Source organism: Melanostigma gelatinosum, assembly GCF_949748355.1.
Source record: "Melanostigma gelatinosum genome assembly, chromosome: 4".
Taxonomy (NCBI): domain Eukaryota; kingdom Metazoa; phylum Chordata; class Actinopteri; order Perciformes; family Zoarcidae; genus Melanostigma; species Melanostigma gelatinosum.
Window position 1 is genome coordinate 24601361 of NC_136637.1, and position 18324 is coordinate 24619684.

The 18324-nt window shown below is 42.1% G+C and overlaps 2 protein-coding genes across 2 annotated transcripts; one reads left to right on the forward strand and one right to left on the reverse strand.

Moving 5' to 3' along the window:
* Positions 1 to 1394: 1394 nt before the first annotated feature.
* On the reverse strand, positions 1395 to 2347 carry LOC306776787 (14 kDa phosphohistidine phosphatase). The gene is made up of 3 exons (XM_079267612.1): positions 2124 to 2347; positions 1730 to 1854; positions 1395 to 1627 (listed from the first exon to the last, which is right to left on the reverse strand). The coding sequence occupies exons 1-3, from the start codon at positions 2263 to 2265 to the stop codon at positions 1535 to 1537; spliced, it is 360 nt and encodes a 119-aa protein (XP_079123738.1). The 5' UTR covers positions 2266 to 2347; the 3' UTR covers positions 1395 to 1534.
* A 2298-nt stretch (positions 2348 to 4645) lies between these two features.
* On the forward strand, positions 4646 to 18103 carry selp (selectin P). The gene is made up of 31 exons (XM_079267252.1): positions 4646 to 4694; positions 4830 to 5234; positions 5369 to 5473; positions 5580 to 5771; positions 5921 to 6106; positions 6226 to 6414; positions 6514 to 6699; positions 6798 to 7004; positions 7144 to 7326; positions 7434 to 7563; positions 9887 to 10041; positions 10567 to 10746; positions 10853 to 10942; positions 11037 to 11053; positions 11783 to 11839; positions 11918 to 11996; positions 12098 to 12484; positions 12581 to 12688; positions 13503 to 13688; positions 13778 to 13969; positions 14457 to 14642; positions 14745 to 14930; positions 15026 to 15208; positions 15330 to 15515; positions 15684 to 15869; positions 16036 to 16221; positions 16347 to 16532; positions 16753 to 16941; positions 17042 to 17230; positions 17690 to 17797; positions 17888 to 18103. Coding segments are annotated over exons 1-31 (5091 nt in total). The 5' UTR covers positions 4646 to 4693; the 3' UTR covers positions 17959 to 18103.
* Positions 18104 to 18324: the final 221 nt, after the last annotated feature.

An 18324-nucleotide genomic window follows, 5' to 3' on the forward strand; every position in this document is an offset into this window, starting at 1 on the left:
GCAAAAAAAAAAAGAAAGAAAGTAATGGCAAGAATGTGCCTCACTGCTGGAACACAAAATGTACCTTTAAAGACCCCGACATGTGGGAAAAACCCACAGGAAAAAGGATGTAGACCCTTGTAATATGCATAGTTGAATCTCGTGGGAATAAAGGTAATATTTTGTGGCTAATACGCTTAACATACCGGTAGATTTGAAACAACAGCAAATCAGTCTCCTATTTAGAGGCACCTGAAGAGCCCAGGTCATCACTTGCTGTTAACACAGATTAGAACTTTGGCTTTCTACCTTTCATCCTTCGGATAGATCACAGATGTTAAGTGTCAAACATTTTAGGAATAGCCAATGTGATTTCCTTTTTTTTGTTGGCCTTAAATTTCCATTTCACAAACAGATGCTCAATCGGTGAACCATTTTGTAATCTTTTAACTTTTTCTCTCGTGCCATCATCAGGTTGAAATGCCTGTACAATGAATGTCATCACATCGGCCTCAGCTGTACTTTGTGTTTAATGCTAATTAGTAAATGTTAGCATGCTGACTTGCTAAACTTAAAGGGGGAGCATGGTAATCATTCTACCTGCTGTGGCTGTAGACTCTTAAGCTGTATCACAAATGCATACCACGTACTGTCATAACATACTGTTTTACTTACTGAACAAGTTAATACAAGCAGGAAATTATACAATATGTGTAACATTGGTTGTCAATCAAACTGTGATTTAGGAATGTCAATGCAAAGTTGTATTTTGTCATTTTTCTAGTGTGCATCACACAATTTACTAAAAACCTGCTTAGAATTGGTATGAGATGTTATGTTAGTGTTAGTCTTGTTTTTCCTTAGACTGTGCAGACCACAGACGGAAAACATTAGATCTTTTTTCCCACACAGGTAGTTGTGACGATAATAACTGGAGGGAATTAAGCTGCTCAATGTGAGCTGGAAGGTGAGAGAAAATAGGAACAGGTCTTTTTTTAAATTGATATGACTCCGCTCAGTCAATTTATCTTTTTCTGAACATGTTTTTGTTATTCTTGTCTCAGATTGTCAGATCTTCTATTATTGTACAATTGTAAAGTGCTGTGGAATTCACTTTGAATTGTATCATTACAAACACACGGAAGCTTGCAACCATGACAGCAAGTGAAAGCCCCGCTTATGCGTCTTTTTTAAACAATAAACTTCCCCCGAGAGCAACAGGATATGTAAGTGATTCCAACTGGCTCACCCCTTCCTGTATGGACTTTACGCTTGGCAAGCGGCCTTCAATTCTGATGAAGTCAATCAGACACCAAGCAAAAGTAAAGATGAATCATTCTATTTGTAAGGCAAATGAGGTTTGCAACGTTTATACCAAATCCTTCATATTTTGGGTGAACAAAAATGATAAAACCTGCAGTCAAAAAAAACTTTATTTTGTGCTTTCACAGAATCAGAAGCAAACGGACAATGCATAATGGTGTACTCCAACTAAATAATGGTTGCACATAAGGGTTGTTTTGGAACTAATAAAGGCAGATATTTCAAATGAGGTTCATTTTTTGTCATCAGACCAGGTGATCTCATAGTCACTGAAGGCACTCTTCAACTTCTCTACAGACACAGAATGGTCTGCTTTACCATACGCCTGAAAATGAATGAGAAAGCATTTACATTATTACGTGAAAAGTGTATTTATTGTAGGGTATTAATAGTATTTAATTCAGCTTTTAAAACCAAAGGAACTTACAGTTGATTCTCCAAACACCCTCAGTTTTTTCTCTTGGGTGTTGCGCTCTATCTTCCCTCCTCCGAGGCATTTGCACTCCATCCCCAAGGCCTCCATAGCTGGATTGACCTTCTCAAATATGTGATCTGTAAATAATTCCATCAATCAAAACATACAAAGTTACAGGACAGTCAAAAAAGCAATACTGTTGCATGTGCTGTCATTAATCTCACAGTTTATCTTTCAAAGCTTCTGCCTCCAATATTGTCAACACATGAGGTTGGCAAGCATTGCATCTGCCTGATCCGTGCAGTTTTTATGCAGCAACATTTCAGGTCTCGGTTTGCATGTTGTCACGAGCAAAACTGACACACTTGACTCGCTCCTGTGCAGCAAACTACAGTTATGAACTTACTGTGATACTCTGCAGTTTTTGTGCCCCGGACTATGTCTTTGTGCACATCGCCATCTTTCACTTTCACTCTCAGCAGAATGTACTTAAAGGTTCCCTCTGGATCAATCTCAACAACGGGGATTTTCGCCAGAGCGTCTGCCATTATTGTGACTGTGGCTTTAGTCAAAGCACCGGAGACTCTCTGACCGTTCAGAGGTCTGCAGACGACAGACAACACGGTGCAGTCTCACGAATGCCTTTATTTGGGACGTCTATTTCCTGTCTTAAAGGGACAGATCAGTTCGCAACCTTGTCGCCATTACCGTTAACGATAATGCACGCTGGGGACCCCATGTGGCAACGAGATGGAACTGTTAGAATTGTACAGCCCTCGAACACCAGAAAGTAGTCAATATACTATAGATTGGTGCTCTGCAACTTACATTTACCAACCCAGTTAATAGCAAAGGGAAGAGATCAACAACATGCCTCTTGTTGGCAAGCCTATTGTTCGCCCTTTTCTTTTATCGGTCTGTCAGATTTTTTATTTCCTGTAGCCAGAGAGGATTTTCCGCTGGTGTCTATCAGGAAGGTCAGAGTCAAAGCTGTAGTCCTTGGTTCAAGATCACTTCAGCCAACAACCGATTCTGCCACAGGTACTTGAACCCTCTGGTTGCCAGATGGTCTCTTACACCAGTAATCCATCATGCGGCCTTCAAACACAAACCTCTCCTTTCAGGCGTTATCATGCCAAAGAAGACAGTGGCAGTTTATCAATAGTACCGGTAATGTGATGATTCTCACATAAAGGGATTTGCCCTTGCCCACTTCTGTAATGCATGATTATTTCAAGGAATAAATCTGTGACTAAATCTCTAATCAGCTCACCATGATCCATATCAGCATCTGTTTAGGATCTTCAAATCAAAGCTGAAACTGAGTCTCTCCCTTGGGTCTTGTTCAGTATAAGTTAATTATCTTTCAGGGGAAAGGGTGGAGGTTAAGAGGTGTCAAGCAACAGCGGCTACTATCCAGCGCCTCGAGTCAGAGAGGAAGGATATCAACTGTGACTTCTGGAAACACAGGCAGCCAGCAGACGCCTCTACTCCTGTTTCCCGTCTCTGGACACTCTTAAACAACAGTAAAGTGTTTGTTCGCTGCCATTGCATTGTTTTTCTTTTCTCTTTCCTTTTTTTTTTTTGATGAGCACTTCCTTTGACATCCTTTGAACTGTGAAAAGCCAGTTCCAGTCTATGGATCGTCTTCAGGCACATTTTGCACGAATACTATTCGGCATCACCCGGAATTAATCAACATGCACACTCACGAAGCTTGCACTTTTCTTTTGCTTTCATTTGCTACCAATTCTTTAAAAGGTTCAAATTCAAATAAAAGGAAACAACGAGGATATCTTTGGCACTCTACATCTCTCTCAGACACTCTGTCTTATCAGCTCACAGGATTTCACAGCTCCCAAAACAATTCCCTCTCTTCAGTGTGTGTGCTGAGTGCTATCGTGCTTTCCTCAGGAAACTTATCACTTTTCTTCGTGCTGTTTATTTTCTTTGCTACGTGTGCGCTAATTTGCCAAGTTTTTGTGCACATTAGTTCATTATCAGTACAGCACAATTTTAGGCATGTATTTAGATCCTTTACTTACAGTCAGTAAAAGCACGAATAAAGCCAATGTACTTGTTCATACATTACAAGTTAAAGTCCTGCATTGAGAATGAGAATTGTACTAAAGTCAAAGATATATTATTATTTTCTAAATGTAATTAAGTATCAAAAATAAAGCTAGAATAAAGACCCCGGTCAATGTGCATGATTGTTGTAAAATATACATTGTTTAAGTATTATTAGTGATTTAATGATGTGGTTGAGCTGGAGCTATGTCTAACTGAGTAGTTCAATGTAAATCAATACATCACATTTAGTAAGTTCAGCATGTGTTTGGATGAAAATGCAAATCTTAAAAATAACACGAAACTATAGAAGTCATATGGATTGTAAAAAGTAAAATATTTCCCTCTGAATTGTAATGGGGTAGAAGTAAGGTATCATAAAATGGAAATGCAGTGTTTGAGGAAATACTTTCCAATGATATACTGATGATAAAAACACTGAAACAAAGGGTTTGTTTCGCGTCAGAGTAAAATAGAGAGAGGGGAAGTTTCCAAGGACCCTGGTGGGATGGGGCAGTCGCGGTGGGAGGTGGGAATTTCCACTGAATAGCTCACATCTGATGAGAGCTTCCAGGAAAAGTGGAGCAGACCGACGAAGAGTATAAAAGCAGGCACCTCTGCACATAAAAGTCAGAATCATCTCATCCTCAGACGTGAAGAGACTAAAGAAATACTGAGAGTCTTTTGTCGTTATCACACATACCACTTAAAATGGTAAGTGGACAAATCAATTTAACTTCTCTTTCGTGCAAATTCCTTCATTGCTGTTTGTGGTCAGTGAGACATTTAAGGTTTCTAATTATCTTGATTGATATTTTTTACTTATTCTGATAGGAGTTCTGCTTTGGATTACTTCAGACCCGCAGACCTAAGACCTCATGGATCGGCTTGATCTTCCTTTGCTCAAGTATGTAACTCTAATGTAAACAGAATCTTTAGCCTCCCACTTTCCACTTGTGTTTTCTTCTCTGTAACTTTTTCCTTTTTTTAATCATCATTATTACTCGACCATCTAATTTGTATCTCTGTCCTCCATCCTCAGTGCTGTGCACGTGGACTAGTGTAGAGTGCTGGTCCTACTACTACTCTAACAACACCATGACTTGGCTGGAAGCCCGAGCCTGGTGCCAGAAGAACTACACAGACATGGTGGCCATCCAGAACCAGGAGGAGATCGGGCATCTCAACAGCTGGCTGCCCAAAAAACGCAACTACTACTGGATTGGAATACGCAAGGTCAACAATGTCTGGACCTGGGTAGGAACCAACAAGACTCTGACAGCGGAAGCAACCAACTGGGCAATGGGCGAGCCGAACAACGGCAAAAAGGGACATGTTGGCAGAGTGAGCGAGGATTGTGTGGAGATGTACATTCAAAGGGAATGGCAGGCCGGAAAATGGAATGATGAGAGGTGCGGAAATTTGAAGACCGCTCTTTGCTACACAGGTGAGCAAAACTTAGGGATTCAAGAGCTGCTCATTTAAGCTGTCTTATTTTCGTTTGTTAAGAGGGAATCTATTGATTTGACTCTTTGCAATTACTTTTTGCAAGTTATATGAACGTACTGCTTCTTTCTCCAGCTGCCTGTAAGAACGACTCGTGCCGCTATGGAGACTGTGTAGAAACCATCAACAGCCATGAGTGCGCCTGCTTTGAGGGCTTTTACGGAGAGAGGTGTGAGCAAGGTAAGAAAATACAATTATGTTGCAATTGTTCTCAAGTTTGCGTTACTTTAAGTCGCTGACAGCCGGGACCTGATATCTAATTGTGTCTTGTTTTCTTTGTTGACAGTTGTCCAGTGTAACAAAGAGGAAGTGACCGTTCCACATAAAGGAAGTGTAGATTGCGTCCATAAGTACGGAAACTTCTCTTACGACTCCTTGTGCCAGTATTCATGTGAGGAAGGATACCAGCTGAATATGTCAAGACCCCTGACGTGCACTGCCTCCACTAAGTGGTCCGAGCAGCCTCCTACATGTGAATGTGAGTTGAGGTGTATTGCAAAGCTGCAAAAAAGAAGTAAAGTGATGTGATATTGACCAACGTTGATTTCAAGTCATCATATTGAGAGCAACAGAATTGTGTTATTACTATGATGGAGCCTGCTGTAATGTGTTTCCTGTCGTCCACAGTGGTCCAGTGTCAGGTGCTGTCAAGACCAGCAAGAGGATCCATGAAGTGCTCCGATCCTCTGGGCTCCTCCAGCTACCAGTCCACCCGTGTGTTTACCTGTGATGAAGGCTACGTACTCGCTGGTTCCCCGTCTCTGCTATGTGAAGCCTCAGGAATTTGGAACGCTTCACAGCCGCTTTGTCTCGGTACACCGACACTTTTTATGTTTTTATCTCGTAGGATTTTATATTATCCATGATATCAAATCAATTTTTTTTTTTTAAAGAATACTGCTGACCTGTTCTGCTCCCCCTCCATTTTGCAGCTGTCCAGTGCCCGTCTCTCCAGCAGCTGGACAATGAATTTGTCGGCTGTGGGGACGATGCAGATGTGATGTTCAGCTACGGCAACACCTGCAGCTTCAGCTGTGCCCCCGGCTACCGCCTGGTGGGACCGAGCAAGGTGACATGCACGGCAGCAGCTGTGTGGAGCGAGAGGAAGCCTCGCTGTGAAGGTGAGGTTGAATCCAATCACCCTCTATACAATTAAAAAGAGCTCTCTTGTTTTGTGCCTTTGTGGCAAACATAAAAAACTTTTTTTTTATGTGTTATAGCCATCACTTGCCAGAATCCAGAGGTAGGAGCTCACCTCATCCCCCAGTGCAGCCAACCGCTGACTGAACTGCGGCCAAACTCCACCTGCAGCTTCAGCTGTGAGGCAGGCTTTGACCTGCAGGGAGCGCACAGCGCTCAGTGTTCTGAGGACGGCCAGTGGACTAATGCCATACCTACCTGCAAAGGTATGGTAGCATATGCTCACATACATCTGTGCTATTTGTACTCTGATTCTGTGCTACGTCATGACATCTCATCATCTTTATTTTTTCTTTCTTTTCAGCAATAGGGTGTCCTGCTCCTGATATCCCAACAAGTGCCCAGATCAGTTGCAGCCCTTCTCTGTCTTCACCTGCTTCTGCTGTGACCCCCCATCCACTTGGTATGGTCTGCATGTTCAGCTGTGATGAAGGCCATGAGCTGCAGGGTGCACTCAGCATGGAGTGTGCAAATCCAGGCCGGTGGACCGCCGCGCCACCAAACTGCACAGGTACAGACATGTCCCCACTTTACCTGCATCGTTAGTAACACCTTCGTGATTTGCATGTTAGGGTTGCGTCACTGAAACGAGATCTCGTTCATCAATACGTGATGTTTAACATCTAAATCCTTGCTGTCTTCTCCCACAGCAGTGAGATGCCCATCGCTCGAGGCTCCTGAAAACGGTCATATCAACTGCTCAAACAGTGAGCCAGTGTTCAACTCGCAGTGCTCCTTCACATGCAATCGAGATTACTTGTTAGACGGACATGAGCTGCTGACCTGTGATCGGCATGGCAATTGGACTGCTGGACAGAAACCCACCTGCCAAGGTAAAACAGAAAAGGAACAAACGCTAGAAGATATTTTGATACAAACACCTGAAGAAAATACATGTTTACAGATAAAAAATGATTCACATTTGATTATGTTTCGACAGCTCCCCCATCTCCGGTCACTGCCATTGCTTCCGGTGTGGCCACAGGCGGCGCTCTGTTGTCTGGTCTGTCTCTGGCTATGTGGATCCTGAAACGACTGAAACAGAGAGCAACCAAGTTTGAGCTTAACAGGTTGGATAAGAATTAAATCATACTTTTATTTTTTATGAAGAGACATCTTTGTTGAATCGCAGTGCTCATCTTTTTCTTTGGTCTTTTCTTACAGCAACTCGGACATAGAGGACCCTCCACAAGTCTACAAAAACAGCATTGGCAGCCTCATATAGAAGACAGTCATCTTCTTCAGAGACAACTAAGGATAACTGAATTTATCTCTAACAAGAACAATAACCAGTCATAGTAATGTGAACAATATGAATACATTACGTTAGTATTAAACTTATTAACAGGAAAACTGAATATGTGAGAGCTATCTTATGGCGAGAGGAGAGGGTTTTTTCAGACCATTGCATTTGATCGTTATGTTTTGTTGAATCTTACGATTTGCTCTGTAATTTTGTTATTATTATTATGTACTGTATTTCCTCCCAAAGGGAGTTTTATATTGAGCACATTGTTCTGAAGCTATGCTGGAAAGGTGGCTCTATTCATGTTATCGTAAATATTACATAACGCCAAGAATGCCATGTCGTGCAGAACTGTGAATAATTTTAGTATTTCGGTATTTATGTACTATTTATTTAACTGATGGTTATTGCATTTGAAATGCTCATTCATATTTCTGTATTCTTAAAGCAGTGCTGAGTTGTATTCATAATAAAACTTGAAACTTTCATTTGCTTGTGGTCTCTGCATCTTTTAGTATCGACGGACATTTATACTGTCGGTTAAGAAAATAGAAATATCGTCAGTCATGTCACTCCGCTGATTCAGCGGTACTGTAGAAAGGTTCAGCCATCAACTCCACACGCAACACCAACATATTCCCACACTTTGAGCAGGAACATTCATCCTGGCATTGCAGGATCTCGTGTGTTTTTTTCAGAGGTCCAGGCCTTACAAGTCTGTTTCTGTCCACTCCATCATAATGGTCAGGACAGAGACGAATAACAGTAAGAGGCTGCAGGAAGAGCTATATTGCTGGTGTAATCTGTTTTACAGATCACCATTGTTTGCTTCACCAGATTCAGAGTCTTCTATGTCAGCACTTCAGGAGAATCATAAATAGATGTGATACCATCAATCAGACTGAAGGCTGAATACAGGGCACTCTGTCATTTGTTGCTGTTAAAAACTTGAACTCACAAAATGTCAGGATGCAGTGATGCTGTGCATCACTAAAAACGGTCAGCGAAGCTTATTCTACTGACAAGGGAAATGCTTTATTCCATGCTGCTACTATGTACAGTATGCAACAGATTTAAGCCAATGTATAAAAAGAAGAGATCATTTCAAAAAGTCAAACATTTGTTTTATAAGTAAAGGTAAACGTATACATCACCAAAACAAAACATCCAAGAACATATTAGTTGTAAAAACTGGCTAAATGATCCATTTTTTTAAACTATTTTTTTGCAAGGAATAATTTATCTGTGTTGGCCCCAATATTCAATGGTGACCCTCACTGTGCTTTACTTTCGATTTTAAACATTTTTATATTGTTTGTTTTCTCTTTTATAAAAAAGAAAATCTGCCCCTGATTTGCCCCACGCTTACGGGAAACAAAGGCCATTTCCCAAAAGGTCTGTTCAGGTATCAGAGGGTCATTAAGTCAGTAATTCATTCATCACATGCATTCACTCTGGAAAGTAAACATCCAGGTATTATATTATAATGTTGGACTGCATAACCTGTGAGAATTATAAAAGCCTGACATTGATCTCTGCTTGCACCATACTTTCATTCACTTACTGAAACGCTTTGGTGTGAAGTTTTATATTTGATACGATTAGAAAAGCAATTTAACTTAAGTAGCAAGCTTATTCATATAATTTAGAATATATTTTGTTTATATTCTAAAATACCAGCTCTGGGTAAGTGTGCTTATTCTGTTATTTTTACGATGGTATTCATCAATATTTATTCTGTGATTCTTTTTTTTTGGCCAGACAGGTGTTTGTCGTTCACTCAATGAAAATTAAGTGGATGTTAATCCTCCTCCTTGGTGAGTGTTGTTTTTCAGCACAATTGGATCGGATGGTGAATTATCACTCTGGAGTTGTTCTTAACTTTTGTTTTTTTCAAAATGCACATGAGGTACCTTGGCCGAGACTACCTTGGGCTGGAAATATCATCGCTCAGAGATAACTATGAACTGGACCCGGGCTCGACAGTGGTGCCAGAGCGATCACACAGACATGGTGGTCATCCAAAACCAGGCAGAGAACGACTATTTAGTCTCCTGGCTGCCAATCAAAACAAAAAGTCCGTATTACTGGATTGGAATCACTAAAAACCACATGAATGAGACTTGGACCTGGATTGGGAATAACAGCACATGGATTGGTAACCAGTCATGGGCACTAAACGAGCCCAACAACAACCACATCACGGAGTTTTGCGTGGAGATCTACGTGAACAATGGAATAAACAGAGGGAAGTGGAATGATGAGAAGTGTGCCACTCCTAAATACCCTGTTTGTTATGAAGGTACGTAAAGCTGATTCATTTTGTTGGTTGTTACAGTTTCAAAAGTGATAGAGGTTGTTTTAGCGTTGCACCTTTTTCTTAACAGCTCAGTGTAAGGCGACATCATGTGACAGAGGACGATGCCAGGAGATCATAGATAACATAACCTGCCTCTGTGAACCTGGCTTCAAGGGAAACAGGTGCCAAACAGGTGAGGAGTTTGCTCTCTGGAACAATGTCACCTATCATTATTACAGTAGGTGTTGTGTCATTAAAAAAGAGGTTGACATTTTGTCAAGTTAATCTGTTGGGGAAGTTATCTCGCGTGCCCATTTTTACACTGAAATAGTTTTTGACAAAATATGTCATCATATAAGCCTCGCATCTGTTTCCTCTGTTTCCTGAGTCAAGTCTGAGGCTCACATTCAAAGATCAACATACTTGCATCAGCATGTGTGTGCTATGTATTGTTATGACAGTAGAATGCTGGCGTAAGAAGTTACATGACTGCATCCCCAGTAAACTTGAACCTGTTTGTGCCCCCAGCTGTGGAATGCCCCCCTCTGTCTCAGCCTGATAACGGATACCTCAGCTGCTTGGGAGAAAAGCTGACATTCAACTCAACCTGTCGGTTTAAATGCTACCCAGGCTTCCTGATAAAAGGCTCGCAGGATGTTACCTGTGGGGTCACCGGGGTCTGGAGCGGCCCGAGACCTTCTTGCGCAAGTAATTGTTTGAAGTCATGTGAACCATTGTACTGGTTTTGCTGTTTCTCTGCAGAAGTGATTCTGCTTCTGCAGGATGAAAAAAAGGAACTTTCTTATCTTCTCAGGCTATAAACAGGCTCTGTTGGCTGTGGCTGGCTGTGCAGCCTTCTCAGCCTTCTGCGGCATCTGCTTTTGCTGGATGAAGCGTAGAAAAGGTTTGTGTTTCTCAATCACACCACATAGAAATAGAGATGCATGTTGTTGCCACAGACCTCAATGGTGATCTCTTTGTCTGTTCATTTCTCACAGGAAAGGAACTTGCCCAAGTAAGGTCAGTGTTGAAATGTACTCGTCCAAAGCCGCTCCACCCATTTACGCGCATTCAATATTTCAAAAGTTGATGCACTCAAATGTTCAGTGCCGCGACTGTCAACAAAAATTCTACAATATTTTACGTAAGCTGTGATTTAGTTCAGTAAAATATTCAGTAAGTGTCCCGTTAATGTCAATCTGCTCGTCTCTCACAGGCAGCCTGAAGAAGCGACAAGTCCTTCCACTGAGGCACAGGGATGACGGACAACTGGGACCAAAATATATCTATTATGACCCGAATGCAGTTACTTATATTCATTTTAGTACATGGTTATTAAAAAGCCACCGGCTGCACATGTTATGGATAATCAGTTAGCTCAGCGTTTTGTCTAATATAGTATATGTTTAAGCTTCATTTGGATATACTGCATGGATATAACGTATGTGTATGTGATGGTTCATTGTTAGATCATGCATATGTAAAATGATTTAACAACATTAGAGGTGAATTTCTGTGGTATCTTTGCTGACGATGAGACTAATTCAATAAAATGAATCTTACAGTGAGTGAGTGTCTGTATGTGTGTGGTGCATGTGTGTCTGGGTGTTTGTGTTCCCAGAGAGATATGGGTGGTATAGAGTGGTGTCCTTCCTGAAAGGAAGTCACGGTTGAAAGCGATATTACAAAATTGGCCATTGACTCATTCCCTGCAGGACAATTAATACCACTTTGCCATTGATAGTCAGCAAAGTGGAGTAGATGCATCGACAAGACTGAGCGACTTAAGGCACATCAAATGGTAAGTCCTGTGAAATATCAGTGCAAGTGTGTCACACTTTTATGCGATTATGAAAAATAAAATTTCTTTTTATTTCAGATGTTTCCAGAATCGGTTGATACTAGACAAAGCCTGCATCACATGTTGCTGATAGTTACATTCATTGCATTTGTCCAAGGTAGGTCTGCATAATCTTACAGGAATCAAACTCAGTCAGACTCCTCTCTTTCTAGCTTCACCGGTTCAATTTTATCTCATCACATGTTAACCTAATCCTAGACCTGAGCAGCGGAGGAGGAGCGCAGGCATGGACCTACAACTACAGCACCGCTACAAACCGTAGCTGGCCTGACGCCCGCCAGTGGTGCCGTCAGCACTTCACAGACATGGTGCCCATCCGGAACCAGGCAGAGAGTGACTTCATCAACAATCTGCTGCCGTTTAACCAGAGATATTACTGGATAGGCATCGGCAAAAAGGGCGAAGAGTGGGTCTGGGAAGAAACCCACGAGAAGGTGCCTGAAGATGCTCAGAATTGGGCGTCAGAGGAGCCAGATAACATAGCAGCTCAGGACTGTGTGGAGATTTACATTAAGAGGGCGAAAGACACAGCCAAGTGGAACAATGAGAGCTGTCTAAAGAAGAAGGGAACCATCTGCTACACCAGTAAAACACCCCTTATTTCATCCGATGGATACATTTACTGACTCCTGTAGACTTATTATAGCATGTGAGATCACCCTCTGTATGTGTGTGTGTTAGCCTCTTGTACACAGGACCCCTGCAGTGCCAATGCAGACTGTGTGGAGACAATAGGACACTATACCTGCCGATGCCATCCTGGTTTCATGGGTTCACGTTGCGAAGAGGGTGAGCTAACTTTTTTATCATAATGTATTTCAGGGGAGACACTACAGACAAACACATTGTTTTTTTTTGCTTCAGTCAATTTTGAGATTTTGGGCTATTTTGCTTCCATAATGTGTCTTCTTTCCCAAGAGTGGAAAGAAAATATCCCAGATACACATTCAGGTGTTTATTTTTCTACATGTCGTCGATTTTGGTCTGTATATTTCTCCTAAATTCAACATGAGTTAGCATTAGATAATGCATCATAATAATACCAAAATAATTGTCCCAATTTAAGTTGTCAACTGGGGAAGTTTAATGGTGATATCTTTTCGTTAAATAATTTTTATCCCATTTACCTGCGTCTCACTAAATGTATGGAAGTTTACAATACACATCTTTAAAGGCAGTTTCCTCAAAGTGAGGTTTTTTTTCTCAGACTCTGAGCTGGAAATCTGTCTTTACAGAGGGTTTTCTTCACATGTTATTCATAGCCTGATTTATTTCACATTTTATTCCTAAAAACATGGCAACATTTTTGAAAAGCTCCATCCAATGTTCACATTTCTGTTCTGGAAATGTATGCAGATTAGCACAAATTTGATAATGCCTAATTTGCAAATACAAGAAACTTGTAATATAAAAACTAATTGTCCTAGTGTAAGTTATCAACTGGAGAAGTTTCATGGTGATATATTATGAATTAATTAATATTATTTCCCCCTATTCACCTGGAATGTCTCCCCTTAAGCCAACCATAACCTCTTTCTGTAAGCTAAATAAAATAATATATCTAAAAATATGTCGTATCTTGTTTCCTCTTTATGTTCTTCAGCAATCGCATGCGAACCCTTGCTGGATCCAGAACGAGGTTCTCACTCCTGTTTCCATCCCCATGGGTCCAATCGTTTCAACTCTTCCTGCCGTTTCCACTGTGAACTTGGCTCTCAGTTGGTCGGCGTGCCCCAACTGCAGTGCCAAGCCAGCAGACGTTGGAACCACCCTGTCCCTCTGTGTCGAGGTATGTCAACTGGATCTCAACAACACCAAAACAATTGTTATTTCAGCTGCCAAAGTTACAAGGAAACTGTTTGCCATTGCCTTTCTCAGTTGAACGGTGTCCAGTTCTGAACCACATCAACATCAGTGCAGGTAGAATGAACTGCAGCCACCCCGTCGCACTTTACAGCTACAACTCCACCTGTGAGGTCAGGTGTGATGAAGGCTACGAGCACATTGGGCCGAACCGGATACGTTGTGACCACACCGGCCAGTGGACAGCCAGTGTCCCCGCATGTACAAGTAAAGTGATTGTCATTACCTTTGAATGTAATTTAATACTAGTTGTAATTTAATAGCTATTTTCTATTTGAACTTCTTTTTTTTTGTGATTTTCTCTACAATTGACACGTTTCATGTAATTTCCTTTTTTGGTCAACGTGACCCCTGTTAATAGATTGACTGCTTTTTCCAATACTGAGCTGACCTCAATGTGTAGTCACATCCTGTCCAGACTGCACCGTAGATAAGGTTCAGGTCACATCTGTCATCACTTTACTTCACACTCATTTGTCTGCATTCGAGAAACCAAATTGTTATTTAATGTCGATAGGCAGTTACGGTTTCCCTTGGCTGTAAATTATGTCAGCATGGTTGTTCAAATCCCCCACCTCATACTCATGGTATGTTTATGAAAGTGGAGTCATAATACACAATTGCTCTAACTGACGTATTTCATTGACTTCCATTGAGTGGACTAAGTGTGATTTATATCTATATCCCACCACAGTTAAAAAGTGCTCCCCCATTTTCTTTCCTGTCACGGGCAACGTGACATGTGTGGACGCCCTGGAGCCTTTCTCCTTTGGCTCGCGGTGTAACTTCACCTGCCAGGAAGGCTACTACCTGACCAAAGAGGACACATTCACCTGTCTGGCCTCGGGACAATGGAGCAACCCTACACCCACGTGCGCAGGTGGGTCACAGAAATGATCTCAGGGCTCCTTGAAAGCAACACAAGCTTCCTGAAAACAGACAACTGCTCTCATGAGTAACAGTGTTTCTTCCTCTTCTCCAGTGGTCCAGTGCAGCAGTTTAAAGGCTCCACCCCATGCCTCCATGCAATGCCAGGACCATTTGGGAGTGTACAGCTATGGCTCAATATGCACTGTGCAATGTGAAAAGGGATTTGATCTGATTGGCACAAATGTGACGAAATGTTCTTCACAGGGCAACTGGAGTCATGCACTTCCTGTTTGCCAGGGTATGACCACAGATGAATACGTTTGTTCTCATTGCTCCTTTAAGTAATCTGACTGTTGTGTAATGGTCTCTCCCCTGTCTATGCATTTCTTCAAGCTAAGAGGTGTAACCCAATAAATCCTCCCCATGGCTCCCTATCCTGTTCTGACCCAAATGGATCCTTCAGTTTTGGTTCTCTGTGCACGACGAGCTGTGACGAGGGCTTTCTGCTGAATGGGACAGCCAGCACTGAGTGCACCTCCCTGGGCATGTGGAGCGCAGACGTACCACATTGCTTGGGTAAAATAATTGAACAAATAAATGCAATTTCTGTATCATGATCTGTAATTTATTCCTGGTATCACTTTACACCATAAAACTATATTGTTTTGGTCGCTCCTTCTCTCTGTTCCCTTTCCAGCGCAGAGATGTCCCACTGTGAGCTCACCCTCTCATGGCTCGTTAGTCTGCTCTGATCCCCATGGAGAGTTCAGTTTTGGTTCACGGTGCATGTCAGCTTGTGAGGAGGGTTTTCTCTTGAATGGGACGGCTGACACACTGTGCACGTCTCTGGGCACATGGAGCGCACACATCCCTCGTTGCTTGGGTAAAAAAAACAATGCTGAAAGACTAAAATCTCGATCTTGATCTGTTTGATATGTTCCCAAACAACAGAGGAGCTCTTAATTGAATGGTTTAAATGGCTTGACTGTTCGTCTTCACCATGTAAAGCGCTTAAATATATTTGGTTCTCCTTCTCCTTGATCCCCTGCAGCTAAAAGATGTCCCACTGTGAGCTCACCCTCTCATGGCTCGTTAGTCTGCTCTGATCCCCATGAAGAGTTCAGTTTTGGTTCTCGGTGCACTTCAGCTTGTGAGGAGGGTTTTATCCTGAATGGAACGGCTGAAACAGAGTGCACCTCTCTGGGCACATGGAGCGCAGACATCCCTCGTTGCTTGGGTAAAAACAACAACAACAGAAAGACAGTAAATCTATATCATGATCTGATTTTCAAAAAGAAAAGAGGAGCTCCTTATTCAATGGTTTAGATGGCTTGACTGCACGTCTTTACCATGTGAAGCTCTGAAAAATATATTGGGTTCCCCTTCTTCTTGTTCCCCTGCAGCTAAAAGATGTCCCACTCTGAGCTCTTCCTCTCATGGCTCCTTCCTCTGCTCTGATCCCCATGAAGAGTTCAGTTTTGGTTCTCGGTGTACGTCAACATGTATGGAGGGTTTTCTCCTGAATGGAACAGCTGACACAGAGTGCACCTCTCTGGGCGCGTGGAGCACCGACACCCCACATTGTTTGGGTAAAGTTTGTAATAATCTATTGATTATACTCCATAGACGAGCTCTGAATGTAATGTTAGATGTTTTAACTGTAATCTGCACCAAGTGAAGCTGTTGCTTTCTCCCTCTCTCTGTTCCCCTGTAGCTAAAAGATGTCCCAATCTGAGCTTTCCCTCTCATGGCTCCTTCCTCTGCTCTGATCCCCATGGAGAGTTCAGTTTTGGTTCTCAGTGCACATCAACCTGTGAGGAAGGCTTTGTCCTGAAGGGCACAGCTGACACAGAGTGCACCTCTCTGGGCATGTGGAGCAGAGAAACACCCCACTGTCTGGGTAATAAATCACAACATACTATCGGAGATGCACTTGTTATATATTCCCTCCTGCTGTGTGCACATTACTGTACACTTGTGATTTGGAATGTGCGTTTACATCTGTCCGTACATTAATAACTTGTCACGTCCTAAATCAATAATTAGGTCTCGAAGGGAATACCCAGAAGATGAGGATTATTTGGTGTGAAGCTGACGGTCATATTCTTTGTTATAAACAGCACAGCCATGCCCTCTACTGGCCACGGCTCCACATTATGGGAAGATGAATTGCAGCCATCCACATTCCCCTTTCAGCTATGGCTCCCACTGTGACTTTGAATGTAATGAGGGCTTCTTGCGGAGAGGAACACCAACTATGACATGCAACAACTCAGGTTACTGGAGTCAAGATCGACCCACATGCCAACGTGAGTGCTCGCTGTACCTTAAACTTCCTTTTGTCATGCTGGTATTCAAACGGCTGATCCAAAGTCAGCAATTGCAATTTCTGTCCTTTCACCATCTCAGCTGTACAGTGTGAAGCCATTCGGGCCTTGTCTTCATCCCGGTCTGTCAACTGCTCCCATCCTCTGGGGAACTTCAGCTTCAGCTCCCAGTGTCTCTTCACCTGTGAAGAGGGATTCTCCCTGAATGGCACAGAGGTGCTGTTTTGCTCCTCCTCGGGGTTTTGGAATGACAGCCTGCCGAACTGCACAGGTAAATAGATTTTTGATCACATGAACACAGGACAATGCTAACATGCTGACATTAAGCAATACTTTTACATATAAATAGTATCAAATAAAAAGTACAGCTGAGGCTGAATGTCATTAGTTTTGCATGAATTTGATTATAAGCCAAAGCATTGGACATTTGACTTCGGGGTGCATGAATGTGTGTCACAACTTTTAGGGCATTCTTTTCAACAGTTGTTAAGACATTTAAACAAAGCAAATATCAACCGAGATCACTAGAATCCATCCTCTGGTAACCATGAATGTCTGTTAAAACTTTTATAATAATCCATTTAGTTGTTTAGATATTGCAGTCTGGACCAAAGTGGTGGAATTACGATGAATAATCTGTGGATCGAGGAGCATGCAGTGAAGATGTAACAACATAAGTTGTAAAAACCTTGTGTTGACTGTGATCTTATGTGTTCTTGTGGAATGTCAGCGGGGACGGCCATGCTGCTGTCCACCGGCGTAGGAGCAGCCGCCGTTGCTGTGCCTCTTCTCCTGAGCGGACTGGCTTTGTTCATTATAATGCGATCTAAGAAAAGAGGTGAGACCTACTGCAGTGCAGTCTCATACATACACATACATGGTGGAGCACTCACAGTGTGTCCCTGATCCTTGTTTCTGATTTTTGCAGGAAAAGCAGTCATGTCTGATGCACCTGCATGGGGACACAGAGATAATCCAGCATTTGATTTTGAGACTTGATTTTTCCAGCAAGTCATTTCAAATACTGCAGCCTATTGCTTGCTATTACTATATGAAGGCTGGTAGTTATGATACTGGTACCAACAGATTACAGTAGAGCTGTGATTTCAATTTCCAATCAGAAAATGTAGATAATCTTGCACCTTTTTTTCATTATTAAAGACATAAAGTAAAGTTTGCTTGTCTGCTTGTCAATAAACTATAAAAAAAATGTTTTTTTACATTAAGCATGATATCAGGGTTGTCATTCTTTGTTGTCTGTGTGCAGTGGCATTTGTTACAGTGTTGGGTGACCCTGTGTTGCTGGTGCCCTCCCTTGCAGCTCAGCGTAACCACATTTGACCTCCTCAATAACAACCAATCCTG